Source organism: Leptodactylus fuscus, chromosome 6, assembly GCF_031893055.1.
Source record: "Leptodactylus fuscus isolate aLepFus1 chromosome 6, aLepFus1.hap2, whole genome shotgun sequence".
Classification (NCBI taxonomy): Eukaryota; Metazoa; Chordata; class Amphibia; order Anura; family Leptodactylidae; genus Leptodactylus; species Leptodactylus fuscus.
The window spans coordinates 84,294,800-84,311,259 of NC_134270.1; the positions used below are offsets into that span (position 1 = coordinate 84,294,800).

The following is a 16,460-nucleotide window of genomic DNA, read 5'->3' on the forward strand; positions in this document are numbered from 1 at the left end:
TGCCCTTGGCAGGATTTGAACACCAGGACTCCAGCACTGCAAGGCCGCAGTGCTAACCACTGAACCACCATGTGGCCCCTAGAACATGCCGTATTCTTGATTGCTTACATGGTGACAAAAGTATCACCTACATGGAGCAAAGGGATGTCTATTAGTGCATGCTTTCATGCCTTTGCTATAAAGTAAAATGTTTTTTTTTTTTTTCTTTTTTCCAAAATGGATCCAACTGTGGCATATTATCAGGATTAGCTCTGTTTCTAGCTTACTGTAGCTATCACTGAATAGATACCACTTGACTATACATCTGTCTGGGAGGCCACTTTTGGCTCCCCACTGAGTTAATGCTCCACTGCCTCTGCTAGTACGACTTCCTGAACATGATGGACCCATATTTTAATCTGCAATGCCAACGTGATGCACATTAGGAAATATTTACATGATATGTATCATGGGGAAGGTAGCTGGGTAGCAGCAGTGGTGCAGGCCCACCAGTCAGAGACAGGGACTCAAAATATGCAGGAAACAGGTTTATTTATTACCTTGACTTCAGATACAAAATGAGCAAAATAAAATACAGCCCCAATTTCAGGCAAAACAATAAGAAACAAAATCCTGCTTGCCTGATTAAGTAACTAAACAGCAAAAATTAATTATGTGTGTGACTTTCTAACAGCCACACGAAGCACAATACAGTCTCACCAGACTCAGAGCATCAGGACAGACCCAGACGTCTCCTCTCACATCCTGGATCTGTCCTATAGGCTTTTATGGCCAAGTAATGAGCCCAGAGCGCACACGTGGGCTGAGGCCTATTCCAGACCCACCCTGGACCACACATATGTCAGAAACCTGGGGCTGATATAGCGTGATTCCAGCACTTTGCCTGTTACCTTCTCACAGTACACACACTTCCAGCTAATGCATGTGATATATCTTCATTTTCTGACATTGGGGAGTGTCACCAGCCAATGATGCCATTGCTACTATCTGCTTGTTCATTACTCTGTGTTCCAAATTATTATACAAATCAGATTTAAGTATCTTAAACATTTAATTTTTTTATTGTTTAATTAATCTCCTGCCTGGTATTGTGCCTGAGGTCTGTTTGGATCACTAAAACTGACACACTGAGTCAAAGAGTCCATGTCATAGTCAATGCAAACTGCCATTGAGGTGCAGAACATATGGTAACAGTTCCAATTTTAACATAGAAATCTAGGGAATTGTATACTTTCAAAATGAGCATCCTTGGGGTGTTCCCAATTGGGCTTTAACCAGGGTCGGAGTGGCCTGCTGGGGAACCGGGGAATTCCCCGGTGGGCCCCCGAGCCTGACTATTAGTTTTATCTAAATGCACTTGTCAGGGGCCCAATCGGGATCCTGACCGTGCCAAAATGGGCCCCTGTACCAATCGCTGGGAGTGTGTGTCTTCTGCTCCCTGCACTGTACACTGCCGTCACTAGCAGGAGCTGTGCTGCCCCTCCCCCACACAGATCGGAGTGTGCAGGGGGAAGTCTGCCGGCTGCTGTAAATAAAGAGCTCTCACCATTGCCAGACAGGACAGGAGCTGCACATGAGGCTCCATACCCAGTGCACCCAGCCAAATGTAAGTACATTTTTTGGGTAAAATATGTATATTTAATGTGTGTGTATTTGTGTAAAGTGTCTGATATACTGTGTGAGTCCTGTATATTTGTAGATTGGTGTGTGTGTGTATGTGTGTATGTATATGAATGTATGTGTGTAAATGTATGTTATATGTATTAGGCCCGATTCACATCTTGCCTTTCCGGGAAGTCCACTGTGGGGATAATACTGTGTGCAGGGGCCACTAAGGGAAATAATACTGTGTGCAGGGGCCACTATAGGGCATAATACTGTGTTCAGGGGCCTCTAAGGGACATAATAATGTGTGCAGGGGCCACTAAGGGAAATAATACTGTGTGTGCAGGGGCCACTATGGGGGATAATACTTTGTGCAGGGGCCACTATGGGGCATAATAGTGTGTGCAGGGGCCACTATGGGGGATAATACTGTGTGCAGGGGCAACTATGGGACATAATACAGTGTGCAGGGGCCAGTAAGGGACATAATACTGTGTGCAGGGGACACTATGGGGCATAATACTGTGTGCAGGGGCCACTATGGGGGATAATACTTTGTGCAGGGGCCACTATGGGGCATAATACTGTGTACAGGGGCCACTATGGGACATAATACTGTGTGCAGGGACCACTATGGAGCATAATACTGTATGCAGGGGCCACTATGGGGGATAATACTGTGTGCAGGGGCCACTATGAGGGATAATACTTTGTGCAGGGGTCACTATGGGGCATAATACAGTGTGCAGGGGCCACTAAGGGACATAATACTGTGTGCAGGGGCCACTATGGGGGATAATACTTTGTGCAGGGGCCACTATGGGGGATAATACTGTGTGCAGAGGCCACTATGGGACATAATACTGTGTGCAGGGGCCACTATGGGGTATAATACTGTGTGCAGGGGCTACTGTGGGGCATAATACAGTGTGCAGGCACCACTGAGGGACATAATACTGTGTGCAGGGGCCACTATGGGACATAATACTGTGTGCAGGGGCTACTATGGGGCATAATACTGTGTGCAGGGGCCACTATGGGGAATAATACTGTGTACTGGGGCCACTCTGGGGGATAATACTGTGTGCAGGGGCCACTAAGGCTTAGGCCCTACTGAGCAAAACACAGCTAATGCTGGGTTCACACCAGCGTCTGGTCTCCATTCTGAGGTTTCCATCTTCTGCATGCAGAAGACAGAAACCTGTCGGTTCGAGTCCAGCTGTGAGCGCCGGTGAGCGTTTTATGCTCTCTGCGGCGAAACCGGTTTTTTGTTTTTTTTTTAAACCAGACACAAAGTCCTGCATGTACAACTCTGTGTTTGTTTAATATAAAAAAAAATGTTTCGCCGCGGTGAGCACAAAACGCTCACAGGCGCTTACGGACGCACACTTCATTTGAATGGGTTTGAAAAATGCCTGCAGGTTTCCGTCTCCTGTCCAGTTTCGGGTAGGAAACGGAAACCTGAAGGCGGAGACCCCGGGTGCAGATGTGAATGAGCCCTTAAAAACACTTTATATATTTTTAAGCACACTGTCGATCGGAGTGTGCAGGGGGAAGTCTGCCTGTCCCAGTGTCTCCCAGCGCGGTCCAGTCCGGCATGTAACTACCAGCAGAATTGCAGGCCCGGAGCACTGGGAACAGATGAGTGCGAGTTTTTTTTTATATGTGTACTTTGTTTTTCACCTCCCCGGACTAATTATAAACAAAAAAAATAAATTATGCTGGACAACCTCTTTAAAGTGTGGGGCATTTGGGGGGGGAAATAAAGGGGTTGTCCAGGCATAATTTTCTATGGTTTATCGTCAGGATAGGCTATAAATGCCTGATCTGTAGGGGGCCGACACCCAGCCCTCAGACCGATCAGCTGTATGGAGCCACTTCTGGCAGCAGTCCTGTACACAATACGGGGCCAGAAGCAGAAAGCTCTGTCCACTGTATATCAGCCGGCACCTTCTCTGCATCTCGGCACTTATTGAAGTCAGTGGGAGCTGAGCTGCAGTGAATCTGCCAGGCAACTATACAGTGGATGAAACTTTCTGCTTCCAGTCCTGTATTGTGTACAAAACGGGCGCCAGAAGTGGTTCCGTACAGCTGATGGGGCCGCGTATCAGCCCCCTAGCGATCAGGTATTTATGACCTACCCTGAGGATACGCCATAAAAATAATTAAGCCTGGACATCCCCTTTAATATGTATATGTATGAGTGTGTAGGTAACTGTTGCAGTTTTTGGAAATCGCAGCATGTCATTTCTACCTACAGAAATACTGACAGTGTCCCTATAGGTATAAAGGAAGCAGAAAGTCCTCAGAGGAAACCTCTGTGGAGATTCTGCAAAAAGCGCTGCAGGAAAAACTGATGTGTTGCCGCCGGGGGTTTTCCCGCAGCGCTTATTTGCTGCGGGACGCTGCATAGGCCTTATCCTTATAGTGTGATGTACAGTATATTGAGATGTTAAAGAGGAGCTTTCACCTCCTGGGACACATGCGGTTTAATACACTGCTAGAGAGCTGACAGTGGGATGATTTCAGCGTACTTTTGGCTTTCCCATTCTGTGCCCCCGGTGAAAAGCTATTGATGCTGGTACCGTAGCTCTTCACTGTCAGAAAGGCGTTTCTGACAGTCAGTCCGGAACTCCCTTCTTCACAGCAGCGCCTATAGCGCTGTACTGTGAGAGCTCTATAGGCGCTCAGCGTCATCGCTGGCTGGTAAGCAACGACCCCTCTCACAGTACAGCGCTATAGACGCTACCGTGAGGAAGGCCGTTCCTGTCTGACTGTCATAACTCAATTTACTTAAATCGTTGAAGACTTCTATAATACAAAACGAACACATTGAGTCTTAGATGGCTACTTGTTTAAGACATGTATTTGCTGTTTTGCAGCTATATATTTCATGCTGGTTTTAACATTATATTGATTCACAGAGACATAGTGGTTTATAGTATGACTCATAATGTCTCTTCTTCATAAGACATGCATATCAAAGCACTGGCATTTAAGTGTTTGCAGATCAATGTGCTTGGCAGTAGATTTAAGCATTCCAATCCACTGCTGTAGCTGGTACAATCAGTGAGACATTGGCATTGTACACTGTGTATCACCCCCGGAGAGATGGGTTATTTGCTTCATATGCCAATTAAGGAGGGATGGCAAAACTGTAAGAAGAAGGAAGGCTAGAATTGGGTTAAGGAATTTACCATGGAATATCTGCCAACGATATCCATTTTTAAACCTTTAAACCTTTTTACAGGCGAAGGACTTGGTAGATAAGACAGCTGTTCATAAATGTTTTGCATTTGGTTTTGGCATGATTTATACTGACAAGCAAAAGGGTAACAATGTTTTGAACTTTTGACTTTCAGGCTCGATACATCACCATCCACTAAAGCTTCAAATATGAGACTATTATCACTTTATAGACAGTCAACTGGGCTATCTCGTAAATAAATTTGCTTTGCAACTATTTAGCATATGATTAGTTATACAGATTCTTGTCATGTAACTGCATGGCTACTGTTTTGCTCCTGGTGGTGGAAAACTCTTTTTGTACTTCTATACTACAAATTGCAACCTGTTCTCACGTTCCTTAATAGCTCAGTGTGTTATTAGATTGTTGCTGAAGCAAAAAATAACTGTTTCAAATCAAGGATCAGCCAAGAAGAAGATTTACCAAGAAAAGAGAAACAGCATCCTCCAGCTTGGTAAATCTACTTCATGGCTGGCAGGGCCAGCATTAGCACCTGGCAAGCACCTTAGGGGGCCCATTGGGCTGCTGGGTGCTGACTGCATTATTTTTTTTTAACTACTAAGTGGCCGGCTGTCCAGGGCCCATCCCACAGACACTGATCTAGTTAAAATTCTTCCAGCAACTTGTAAACCGTAATCCACATGAGGCCTGCGGTTTACAAGACAGCAAGAACACAGGCAGGCATCTGCTTCTCAGCACGGGCGCCGCAATGACATCAAAGCATCACGACTAGGGTTGAGTGATCGTGTTCGGAAAAGATCAGATTCCGATCGGCGATCGAGAAAATTTCACGATCGCGATCGGAATTCCGAACACAATCTTTTTAGGTGGGATCGAGATCGGTACTATTTCCCACAATGCTTTGCTTAGCCTTCACACTGAGTATACGCTCCGCTCATTCTGAGTGGAGTGTATACTCAGTGTGAAGCCTCCACTGCGGTTCCATAGGAATGAATGGAAGCAGCCGGCACAGAGCCTTAACCCCCTGCGCGCCGGCTGTCTCCATTCATTCTAATGGGATACTAAAATAACATCTCTAGTAGCTACTTACCTGCAGAGATGGCTGCTCCGGTGCCCAGTGTTCTCCTTCTTCTTCGCCTGGCTGCCACTCCACACTGCTCTTCTCGCCTCACTGCCGCTGCCTCCCAGGTTAGTGTCTAAAGAGCTAGGAAGGTGGGGCTTGTGGCTTACGAGAGTGTGGGCGGGTACAGGGAGGGGAGACGTGACGTCTCCCCTCCCAGTACCCACCCACACTCTCCTAACCCGCCCACACTCTCCCAATCTGGGAGGCAGGGGGCAGCGAGGTGAGAAGAGCAGAGTGGAGCGACAGCGAGGCACCGGAGCAGCCATTTCTGCAGGTAAGTGGACACCAGGGGGGACTAAGTAGCCAGAGGATTAAAAAAAAATCCTCTGGCTACTTAGTGATTCACTACACAGCGTGGATTATAACAATTAAAGCGTCCAATTGTTAGATTCCATGCTGTATAGTGAATAGGATTGCTTTTAAAATCCGATCTCCGATTAATAAAAAAATCCCATTGACTTGCATTGGGATCGGAATTGGGATCGAGATCGGGTTCGAATGAAAAATGATCGGAAATCGGATTTTAAAATCGATCCTGAAAAGTCAAGATCGGGTCAATCCTAATCACGACACCTGTGCTAAGACCGACATCCTGTGTGTGAACACAGAGGAGACGGCAGCTCCGTTCTTCAGGGGAATTATAACTGTAAGGGAGGGAACATTATGAATATAAGGGAGGTCATTTATATAAGGGTTATTAGGGGGCATTATGAATACAAGGGGGCAGTTATTTATATTAGGGGGTATCATTTACATTAGGAGGCATTCTGAACATAAAGGGGTGGTCATTGATATAAGGGGTCATTAGGGGTGCAGTATTTATGTCAGGGGGAATCAGGGATATAATACGAAGGAGCAATTTAATTAAGACTGCACTTGGGCTTTATTAAGACGAAGGCCAAATGTAGCGGCTGCAACAAAATAGTGCTGCAGGAAAAGCCATGTAAATAACGCATTGTGATTTTTCCCACAGCACTTTTCACGAAAAGTCCGCAGAGGTTTCCTGTGAGGACTTTCTGCTTCCATTATACCTGTAGGGAAACCGCCGGTGCTTTCGTAGATATAATTGAAATGCTGTGATTTCTAAAACCAGAAATGTTTTGAAAATCGCAGCGTATCCACTGCACAGATCTTTCCACAATATGTGGATAGAATTTCCTAGAATTCCATTCACTTTGCAGGAATTGTAAAATGACATTTTTTTTTCCTGTGGTGTTTTCGCCAAGTTGGCCCCTTCCCCACTTTGTGGTAAAATAAAATACACGTTGTGATTTCCAAAACTTTTGCAGCATATCTAAAGAAACACCAGTGGCTTAAATATAATTGATGCAGAAAGTACGCAGAGTAAACCTCTGCAAACTTTCTGTGCAAAGGGCTGTAGGTAGAGACGCGATGCGTCACTGCCATGGTTATGATTTAAAAAAAAATACCTTCAGATTATCTGCCTATGTAATTCAGAATAACCACTAGGAATAAAAAATTCTAAGTCTTTTTGATTAATATCAAAATGTTGCATCTATACAAGAGCTACATTACTCTGAAAATGGTTTAGGCAAATGCGGATTAATGCCTCAAAGTGAGAATGCTTTCTCAAATCGAAGTGCTAATAGTTTATTTTTGTCAATTAACAAAATGAAAAGAAAAATCTAAATTAAATCATTATTTGGTGTGACCGGCCTTTGTTTCCTAAACAGCATCAATTATTTTAGGTACACCCGGCAGGGAAGCTGTTCCAAACATCTTGGGAACCAACCACAGATTTTCTGTAGATGTAGGCTCGAACAAATTCCTATTGATAAAGCTCTATGGCCATATCATTACTTCTTGTTATAAAGGCAAAGGGCAGTCACACAAAATATTGATTTGATTAGATTTCTCTTTTATTCAACTTTGCATTTTATTAATTGACAAAAATAAACTACGTACACCTCACCTGTCAAACACCTGCACAGTACAGTATATGGTAATCTGCTAATCTTTAGATTACGATCCAGTGATTTGGAGACTATACTGTATCATTAGCACCCTAAAACAGATACACCTGCAGTGGTTCAATGGGGAAAGCAGGCATGTGATGAATTATACTGTCTAGTTATGTTTTAACTTTCAAAGTTATGGTAGGCGCTCGCTTCAATGTTAGTGCGGCTCCTGTGTAATTTGTATGGTAATTTCAAATGTACTCTCTCAGGAAATAGGTGAACAAATGAGCAGGATAATAATTGTGTTCAGACAGACATTAACTAGGAAAATGTAACTAATAATAATGTAGAGAAGATATACTCTTAGTATATAGTTCAGACAGATATTAACTAACAAGTCTTTGGTGTGTGGCTGCTGATCCTTTGTTCAACTACATTTGTCAGTCTGGAAGTCATCAAGGCCAAAACTGATTTTCAACAAAGAGAAATTCTGGGTGATTACAGTTGGGTGATTCCAATTTCTATGAAGTATTTTGGGGTGAGGGGTCCATAACTATGATCAGGTATATGAACCTCTGGGTCAGATTCTTCGGAGCCACAGCCTAGCGTGGAGCCTGTCACTTTATTTTCCGTTGTTTCACCACCAGGTTTAAAAATAATCTGATCTGTTCTGTGCAGCTGAGAGACAGATCAGATTAAATAGAAGTCTATGGAGAGAAAGGAATAAATTAAGTAAAATAAATAAATATATATATATATATATATATATATATATATATATAGTATATTTACACACACAGAGAATCATAATAGGCATTGCTGCATCTGAAAATGCTTGAGCCATTACAATATAGAATTACTTATCTTGTATGACAACTCTGTAATAGAAAAGCTAAATCAAAATGAGCACATTTTTGGGCCATATTCACATTGTGCTGTGGGGTTTAGTAAGTACAATCTGTCGTGCAAAAACAAACCTTACCAAAAAGAATATGTCTTGGAAAACAGGGTGGAAAAAAGACAAATGTAAAAATAGAAAATTTGTTATGGTGAGAAGGGGCTGAATGAATGAATGAATGAATGAAATACAAGTTAGGGGGCATTCAAACGATGTAACGCGGCGTTGATTCTGACTCATAAACTCGTGTTCGAATCAGCGCTGCAAAACAGAATCCCATTGACTTCAATGGGTTACGTTTAGCGCACGTAACGCATTGAAATCAATGGGAGGCTTCTTAACCGATTGATATCAATGTGTTACGCGCGCTAAACGGAACTCATTGAAGTCAATAGAATTCTGTTTTGCAGCGCTGATTCTGACACGAGTTTACGTGTCAGAATCAACGCTGTGTTACATCGTTTGAATGCCCCCTTAGGCTAGGTTCACACCTGTGCCCTGTCTCAGTCTGGACTTTCCTTCCCTGAATTCACTTAAAAAATGCAAAGAGAAAAGTGTTGCACAAGCAGGACTTTTCTCTCTGCATTTTTCTGCTTTTTTTGGGTACAAACTGGACGGAAACCTGGTAGAGTAAGTGGATTAAGTTTACATTTGGGGACCCCACAAACAGAAACCCAAACACAGGAGTAAATCTAGCATCATACGGAATCTTTTCCAACAAAACTGCGTATATGTTAATCTTCTCCACATTTCCCAATCTACGTCCTGTTGTCCACAGAGTCTAATGTGACAGGTTACTTTAATTTCTCAGATTCTTTTTTTTTTAAAAGTACATTTTTCATAATCACCTCATGTGGGTCTTAAAACATCCTCAAGAGGGAAACTAGTCTATTATACAATGTTTTAAAAAGGATAGAATTGTTATAAATAATAAGATATTGTCTTATATTATTTTAATCTACTCTTATTTTTTCAGTTTGCAGCTTTGTGGTACACAAACGATGTCACGAGTTTGTCACCTTTGAATGTCCTGGAGCTGGAAAAGGACCACAAGCTGATGTAAGTGCAATGTGAATATGCCAGGTGTTGGTTCCTTCCTATTTGTGTTTGCCCACACAATCCTTGACAAATATCTTATAATCTACTATGAGAAATACTGTTATCAGCCATTATCTAGCATTATTGAGTCATTACATGTAAATCCAGCTCTATTTTTAGATTCTGAAAGTTTGTGCATCAGACAGGTCAGACCGGCGTTTAAACCCATCTGGTGCTTGAAACGTAATTGCCAAAAGATAACACACGAAAAATGAGCTCATTAACCTTTGTCCATCCTCATAAAATATACAATGAGATCGATAAATGGTTAGGAATAATAATAACATGTAACTTCCAACCCTCCTAGAAATATAGCTGAACTGGTGCTATATCTCCATAATCTGTCAGTCATGTAATTGGGACAAGCAAAAATTATTACGGTATATGCAGTGAAATTATTTTATTTAGAAATGTGAAAAGGTGAATATGTAAAGCAATTTTATGTAATGTATTTTTTATCTTAGGCACTGAAATTAATGAGGATTCTGTTTGGGACAATAGTTAGGACATGGAAATAAAATTTAGGCTGGGGCTCCATGTTGCGAAAACACAGCATTCCTAGCCATGGTGGAAATTCTGCAGCAAAAAACGCTCCATTTCATAGTTCCTACAAAGCGGATGAGATTCTGCCTAATCGAATCTACACATTGCAGAAAAAAACCCATATAAGAAAAGCTGCGTTTTCAAAAATGCCTGTGTTTTGGAAAATTGCACCGTGTCAATTATACCTGTGGAAATGCTGACGTTAGATAAGACTAGACAATTTGGAGTCAAACTGACATAGTGTGCTGAATATCTAATTGCTTGGATTTAGAAATACTTAGTGTGCCACATACATGCATTGTAGACCTATGAGCCCTCCTATACATAACAAAGGATGACTAGTTCGCTTGTAGGACTTCCAGGGGTAGCCTAATACATCCCCCATCACTGCACTTTGAATGGACGATGTGATGATTACATTTCTTAATATATATCAATAAATGTTGATTTTACATTGTCTATATCCGGCAGTTGTTATCATCTAATATTTCAATAGACAAATATCTACTTATGACATTTTTTTTTGTGTTTTTTTAACCCACTGTTTTCTTATGAGTTTTGTGTATATGTCTTACTAGCTTTTACCCGCGACTTCGTCTGCGGTGATTTGAGAATTGGGCGGACACAGACGTGTGAAACTGTAAAAGTGCTTTAAAAAGTTTGGTGGGCTAGCAAATGTGATGTGATGTGTTGTATTGTGTATGGAGTGATACAGACAATGTGATGTGTTATATTGTGTATGGAGTGATACAGACAATGTGATGTGTTGTATTGTGTATGGAGTGATACAGACAATGTGATGTGTTGTATTGTGTATGGAGTGATACAGACAATGTGATGTGTTGTATTGTGTATGGAGTGATACAGACAATGTGATGTGTTGTATTGTGTATGGAGTGATACAGACAATGTGATGTGTTGTATTGTGTATGGAGTGATACAGACAATGTGATGTGTTGTATTGTGTATGGAGTGATACAGACAATGTGATGTGTTGTATTGTGTATGGAGTGATACAGACAATGTGATGTGTTGTATTGTGTATGGAGTGATACAGACAATGTGATCTGGTATACAGTGGAAAGCTATATGTAAATGTAAGTGAGTAGAGTCAGGGCTACTCCTGAGGTGACAGTAAGGAGTGTGCAGGCAGGTTGAGGCAGGAAATGCCAGGCAGTGTGTGTGAGTCTATAGCTGGGGCTAGGAGTCCTGCTTTTGTGAGTCTCCTGCTAGGAAGTCATGTTGTTTAGTGGCACCAAAAGTAGCCTGTGACTCAATCCTAAGGGAAAACTATGTTTGTGGAAAATTGCACGCAAATCCGTCCAGGCGTTTTAGCGTGATTGAGGAACAAACATCCAAACTCACAAACATCCAAGCACACAAACTTTCACACTTATAATATTAGTAGGATACTCTGAGGTAAAAATTCTATGTTAGCTTTATTCTGCAGGTCAGTACGATTATGGTGATACCAAATTTATATAGTTTTTTTCATGTTTTAATAACATTACAAAAATTCTAAAATTTTGAAGAAAAAAAAATCTTTAAATCACCATATTCTGACCCCTGTAACTTATTTTAATATTTCGGTGTATAGAGCTGTGTAAAGGCCTAACACTCTAAACTCTGCTGGGGCAAGTCACAATTCCAAGAAAAGTGTGAAAGAATTACAACTGGTGGGGCAGGGCTGAATTGGCACAGAGGGGCACAAAAAAGAACACTGCTTGTGTGCTGAAGTCACATAATGGGGCATGCACTTGAAATGCAGGTGCACAAATTAAGTAGAACTGAAAAGAAAGCATCAACACGCAGGTTCTATCAAGAAGTTACAAGTAGAAGAGTGACTCAAGTGACAGTTGGGGTTCATTGTGTACACTCTATGCTACCAAAAAGACTAACTGGGTATTTGTACCTCCTTGTCAAACTCATCCAAACCTCAGCTGGAGGAAGCCTCCACTCACCCCAAGGGCCACAGGTTCAACTTCTACACCCAATATGTGTAAGGCGCAGAGGGATTGGAGAGGACAGGGCTGTGGTTGGCCAGGTACTCACGCAACATGCGCCTATACTTTTCCCTCCTGATGACACTAGGCCCCTCAGTGGCGGTAGTTTGGCCGGGGGGGGGGGCATTAACATGTCCCGCACCTTGGAGAGTGTTCCCCTGGCGGTTGTGGACCGGATGGCAGTTGTTAGCCTTTTTAAGGAAATCTCTCTGCCACCAGCGAGGGTTGACGGAAACATTTCCATCATATTCTGCACCAGGTGCTTGTGGCAATCATTTATGTGACTGTTCCTTTCCTCTACCAGAACGAAAGATGAGATGTTATTTTTATACCGGGGGTCGAGAATTGCAAAAATCCAGTATTGGTTGCTCTCCATGATGTGAACAATGCCTTTGTCTCTGGAAAAGCAGACCAACATGAAGTCAGCCATGTGTGCCAGTGTGTTACTTGGCATGACTTTGCTGCCCCCACCAGAAGGGTCACTCTCCATTTCCTCCACTTTCAACTCCCCTTCACACCATCTGTGCTGAAGCAATGGGATGCACTGAACTTTCCCGCTAGCCTCGTGTGGGACAGTGACATCAAATGCCACTTCATCCTCCTCCTCTTCCTCTATCATCCAACGGTGAGAAGATGACAGGAGTGTGATCTGAATGTTTTCTGGCTAGCAGCGGCTACTTTAGACTTACGAAAATGGCCGCACTTTCACCAGTATATCAGGCACAATGGGGTAGGTTTTTAAAAACCTTTGCACCAACAAGTTGAAAACGTGGGCCATGTGTGGAATGTGTTTGAGTCTGGCAAGCTCCAGAGTCGCTAACAGATTGCGGCTATTAACACACACGACCATGCCTGGGCCAATCGGCGAGAAAGACATTGCCGTTTCGTCTAGGATGGCATCCCTCACCTGCTGTCTCCACGCGCCAGTGCTGCAGCGTTTACAGCTCGCAGGTGGGGTCGATGTTGCAGCGGAGCAGCAGGCTTTATGAGAACCCCTGGCATGAATTTTGGGCTGGGAGAGGAGATAGGCCACCCGAGTTTGCGAGCAGGGCCCAGCCTCCACTACATTCACCCAGCCTGTCATTGTAGAGAAGCAGCATCCCTGACCACATGCGCTTGCCCATGCGTTGGTGGTCAAGTGGATCTTAGAGCAAAGCGCTGAACTCAGGGCCCGACTGATGTTATGGTACATGTGCTGGCTCAACTTGCGGACAGCACACCAAGAGAAGAAGTGACGGCTAGGGGAAGCATAGTGAGGTGCCGCAGCTGCCATCAGGTCACGGAAGGCCTGAGTCTCCACTAGCATAAACGCCAACATCTCCTGGGCCAGCAGTTTTGAGATGAGGACGTTGAAGGCTTGGGCATGTGGGTGGGTTGCGCTGTACTTCTGCCTGCAATGAAACGCCTGGGAGATGGGGAGTTGCTGGGAAGAGGTGCATGATGGTGCAGGCAAAAGGAGCAGAGGCAGGAAAAGGGGCAGATGAGGGTAAACTCCACAAAGTGTCAGAGGCAGATGTGGAGGTGTCCTGGCTGATGGTCTGGGCTGCAGCACCAGCACTGGAAACAGGTTTTTTTTGTATACACAGAGGCTACATACATTCACCGTCTATTAGGTCCTAGTTTCCGTATGACAGTATACAGGAAGGAGTGACGTTACAAACTGATGGATTGTATACCAATTTTGTGCTGGTAAAAGGCTGAAGTCACCTCAAGGTCCTCAATCTCTGATGGTAGCTCAGCTTAAGGGACTCTAACTTAATATTGACGGGCTCACGTTAAGGGCCACTAAAGTGAATTTTTTAAGGTCTTACCACACACACACACACACACACACAATGATAGTTAAGGGTGGGGGCTGTTGGATTTCTTATTGTCTATTCCATCTGTGGTTGTCATGAGCAACGTAATTTAAAGGGGTTCATACTAATGTTTCTTTTACTTTAAATTTTTGTTTCTGTCCATACTAATGTTGAGGAAACAAGGTTTCAAAGTACTTAGACTTTCATAGAGGTTCTATTGAGTTTGGAGAGTGTCCAGTGAAAAGGATGGGATAGGATTTCACATAAGTCTGCTGTCCATGGGCAATCATGGTTGAGAAACTGAGGGAGCTGACTTTGATGAACCCTTGGGTTTCGGAGATGTAACTCCATCAAAGGTCTCTGTTGCTCACACACCCTGCTCAACATATGTTATCTAGGGTTTCAGTGTGTGGTGATCTCGCACAACAGCCTGTGCTTCAGGAAGATGTAGGCGTAGCTGGAGGGTTTTCCGGCTAGTAGCAGCTACTGTAGACTTATGGAAGTGGCCGCGCTTTCATAAGTAGCTCGTGAACATTGGTGTAAGTTTTTAAAAACCACTAAGTTGAAGACGTGGGCCAGGCGTGGACCATGTTTGAGTCTGGCAAGCTCCAGAGCTGCTACCAGGTTTTGGCCATTATGATAAAGAAACAAGCCTGAACCCAGGTGCATCAGCGAACACCACATTGCAGTCTCCTCTAGGATGGCATCCCTCACCTCGGGGGCAGTGTGTTTTCTGTCGTACAAGCTGAGCTTCAGCACGACCTGCTGACGTCTCCACACACCAGTGCTGCAGCGTTTACAGCTCGCAGCTGGGGTCAATGTTACAGCGGAGGAGGAGGCTTTGTGAGAACCCCTGCCAGGAATCTTGGGCGTGGAGAGGAGATAGGCTGCCCCAGTTTGCAACCCGGTCGCAGCCTCCACTACATTCACACAGCCTGTCGTTACAGAGATGCAACATCCCTGTCCGCATGCGCTTGTCCAGGCGTTGGTGGTCAAGTGGACCTTAGAGCAATGTGCGGAACACAGGGTCCGACTGATGTTATGGGACACGTGCTGGTGAAAGGCGGGGATGGCACACCAAGAGAAATAGTGACGGCTAGGGGCAGCATAGCGAGGTGCCGCAGCTGCCATAAGGTCAAGGAAGGCCTGAGTCTCCACTAGCATAAATGCCAACATCTCCAGGGCCAGCAGTTTTGAGATGAGGCCATTGAAGGCTTGGGCATTTGGGTGGGTTGCGCTATATTTCTACCTGCGATCAAACACCTGGGAGATGGAGATTTGCTGGGAAGAGGCGCATGATGGTGCAGGCAAAAGGAGCAGAGGCAGGAAAAGGGGAGGATGAGGGTGAAGTCCCCAAAGTGTCAGAGACAGATGTGGAGGTGTCCTGGCTGGTGGTCTGGACTGCAGCGCCAGCACTGGAAACAGCAGAAGAGTCAGTGTCGGCAATGCCGGGCGACAATTGTCCTGCGTTTGCTCTCTCCCACTGAGCCCAGTGCTTGTCTTACAAATGACAGTGCATGGCTGAGGTGGTCAGGTTGCTTTTCTCAGAGCCCCTATTCAGTTTTTCCTCCATGCATACTTTGAAAAATCTACACACCATCGGGGAACGTGGCCTGGATGGGGAGTTTTTCTCGAGTGGCTAGGGAACATCTTGGGCCTTGCTGGCTCTGGCCTGTCTTCTATGAAGCAGCTGTCCTGTGCCTCTGGACATGCCTCTGCCTCTAGCCACCTTTTTGGTGCACACACATGCCTCCGCATCTACACTGCTTTCCACGCTACACATCATCCCTGTCCAGGTTGGGTCGGTGGCCTCGTCGTCCACCACCTCCTCTTCCAATTGCTCACTCTCCTCTTATTGCAAACCGCACAAAACCACAGCCTGCCCTGATGGCAACTGTGTCTTGTCATCCTCACTGAGGCTGAGAAATGCTTGTTGCAGGTCCACAACCACAAAATCGTCAGGAGATGGGAAATGCTCCAGTGTTTGGCCATCAGGACAGAGAAATAAGTCTGTTAGCTCCTTGGATTCGTGAAGTGGTTGAACAGAGTCGAAGAGTGGAAAAAGACCCAAAAACAGCTCCAGGGAGGGGGCAAGGGTGGGATGACTCTGCTGTGAAGATTATCCATGTTGGGAGGAAGGAGGGGCAGACTCTTGGGTATGAACACGACTGGAGGTAATGGCTGACTGGCTGGTGGAAAAGCAGCTGGAAGCATTATCCGCCTGCCCTTGTAACACCTGTTCCTAGTGCTCTGGCCTGGTCTGC

At 44.4% G+C, this 16,460-nt stretch overlaps 1 protein-coding gene across 1 annotated transcript in view; it reads left to right on the plus strand.

The window, feature by feature from the left end:
- PRKCG (protein kinase C gamma) overlaps nt 1–16,460 on the plus strand; it is a 448,854-nt gene that overhangs the window by 210,295 nt on the left and 222,099 nt on the right. The window contains exon 3 of the mRNA XM_075276786.1: nt 9,730–9,812. Within this exon, the coding sequence (XP_075132887.1) occupies nt 9,730–9,812 (83 nt within the window). The remainder of the gene's footprint in view (nt 1–9,729; nt 9,813–16,460) is intronic.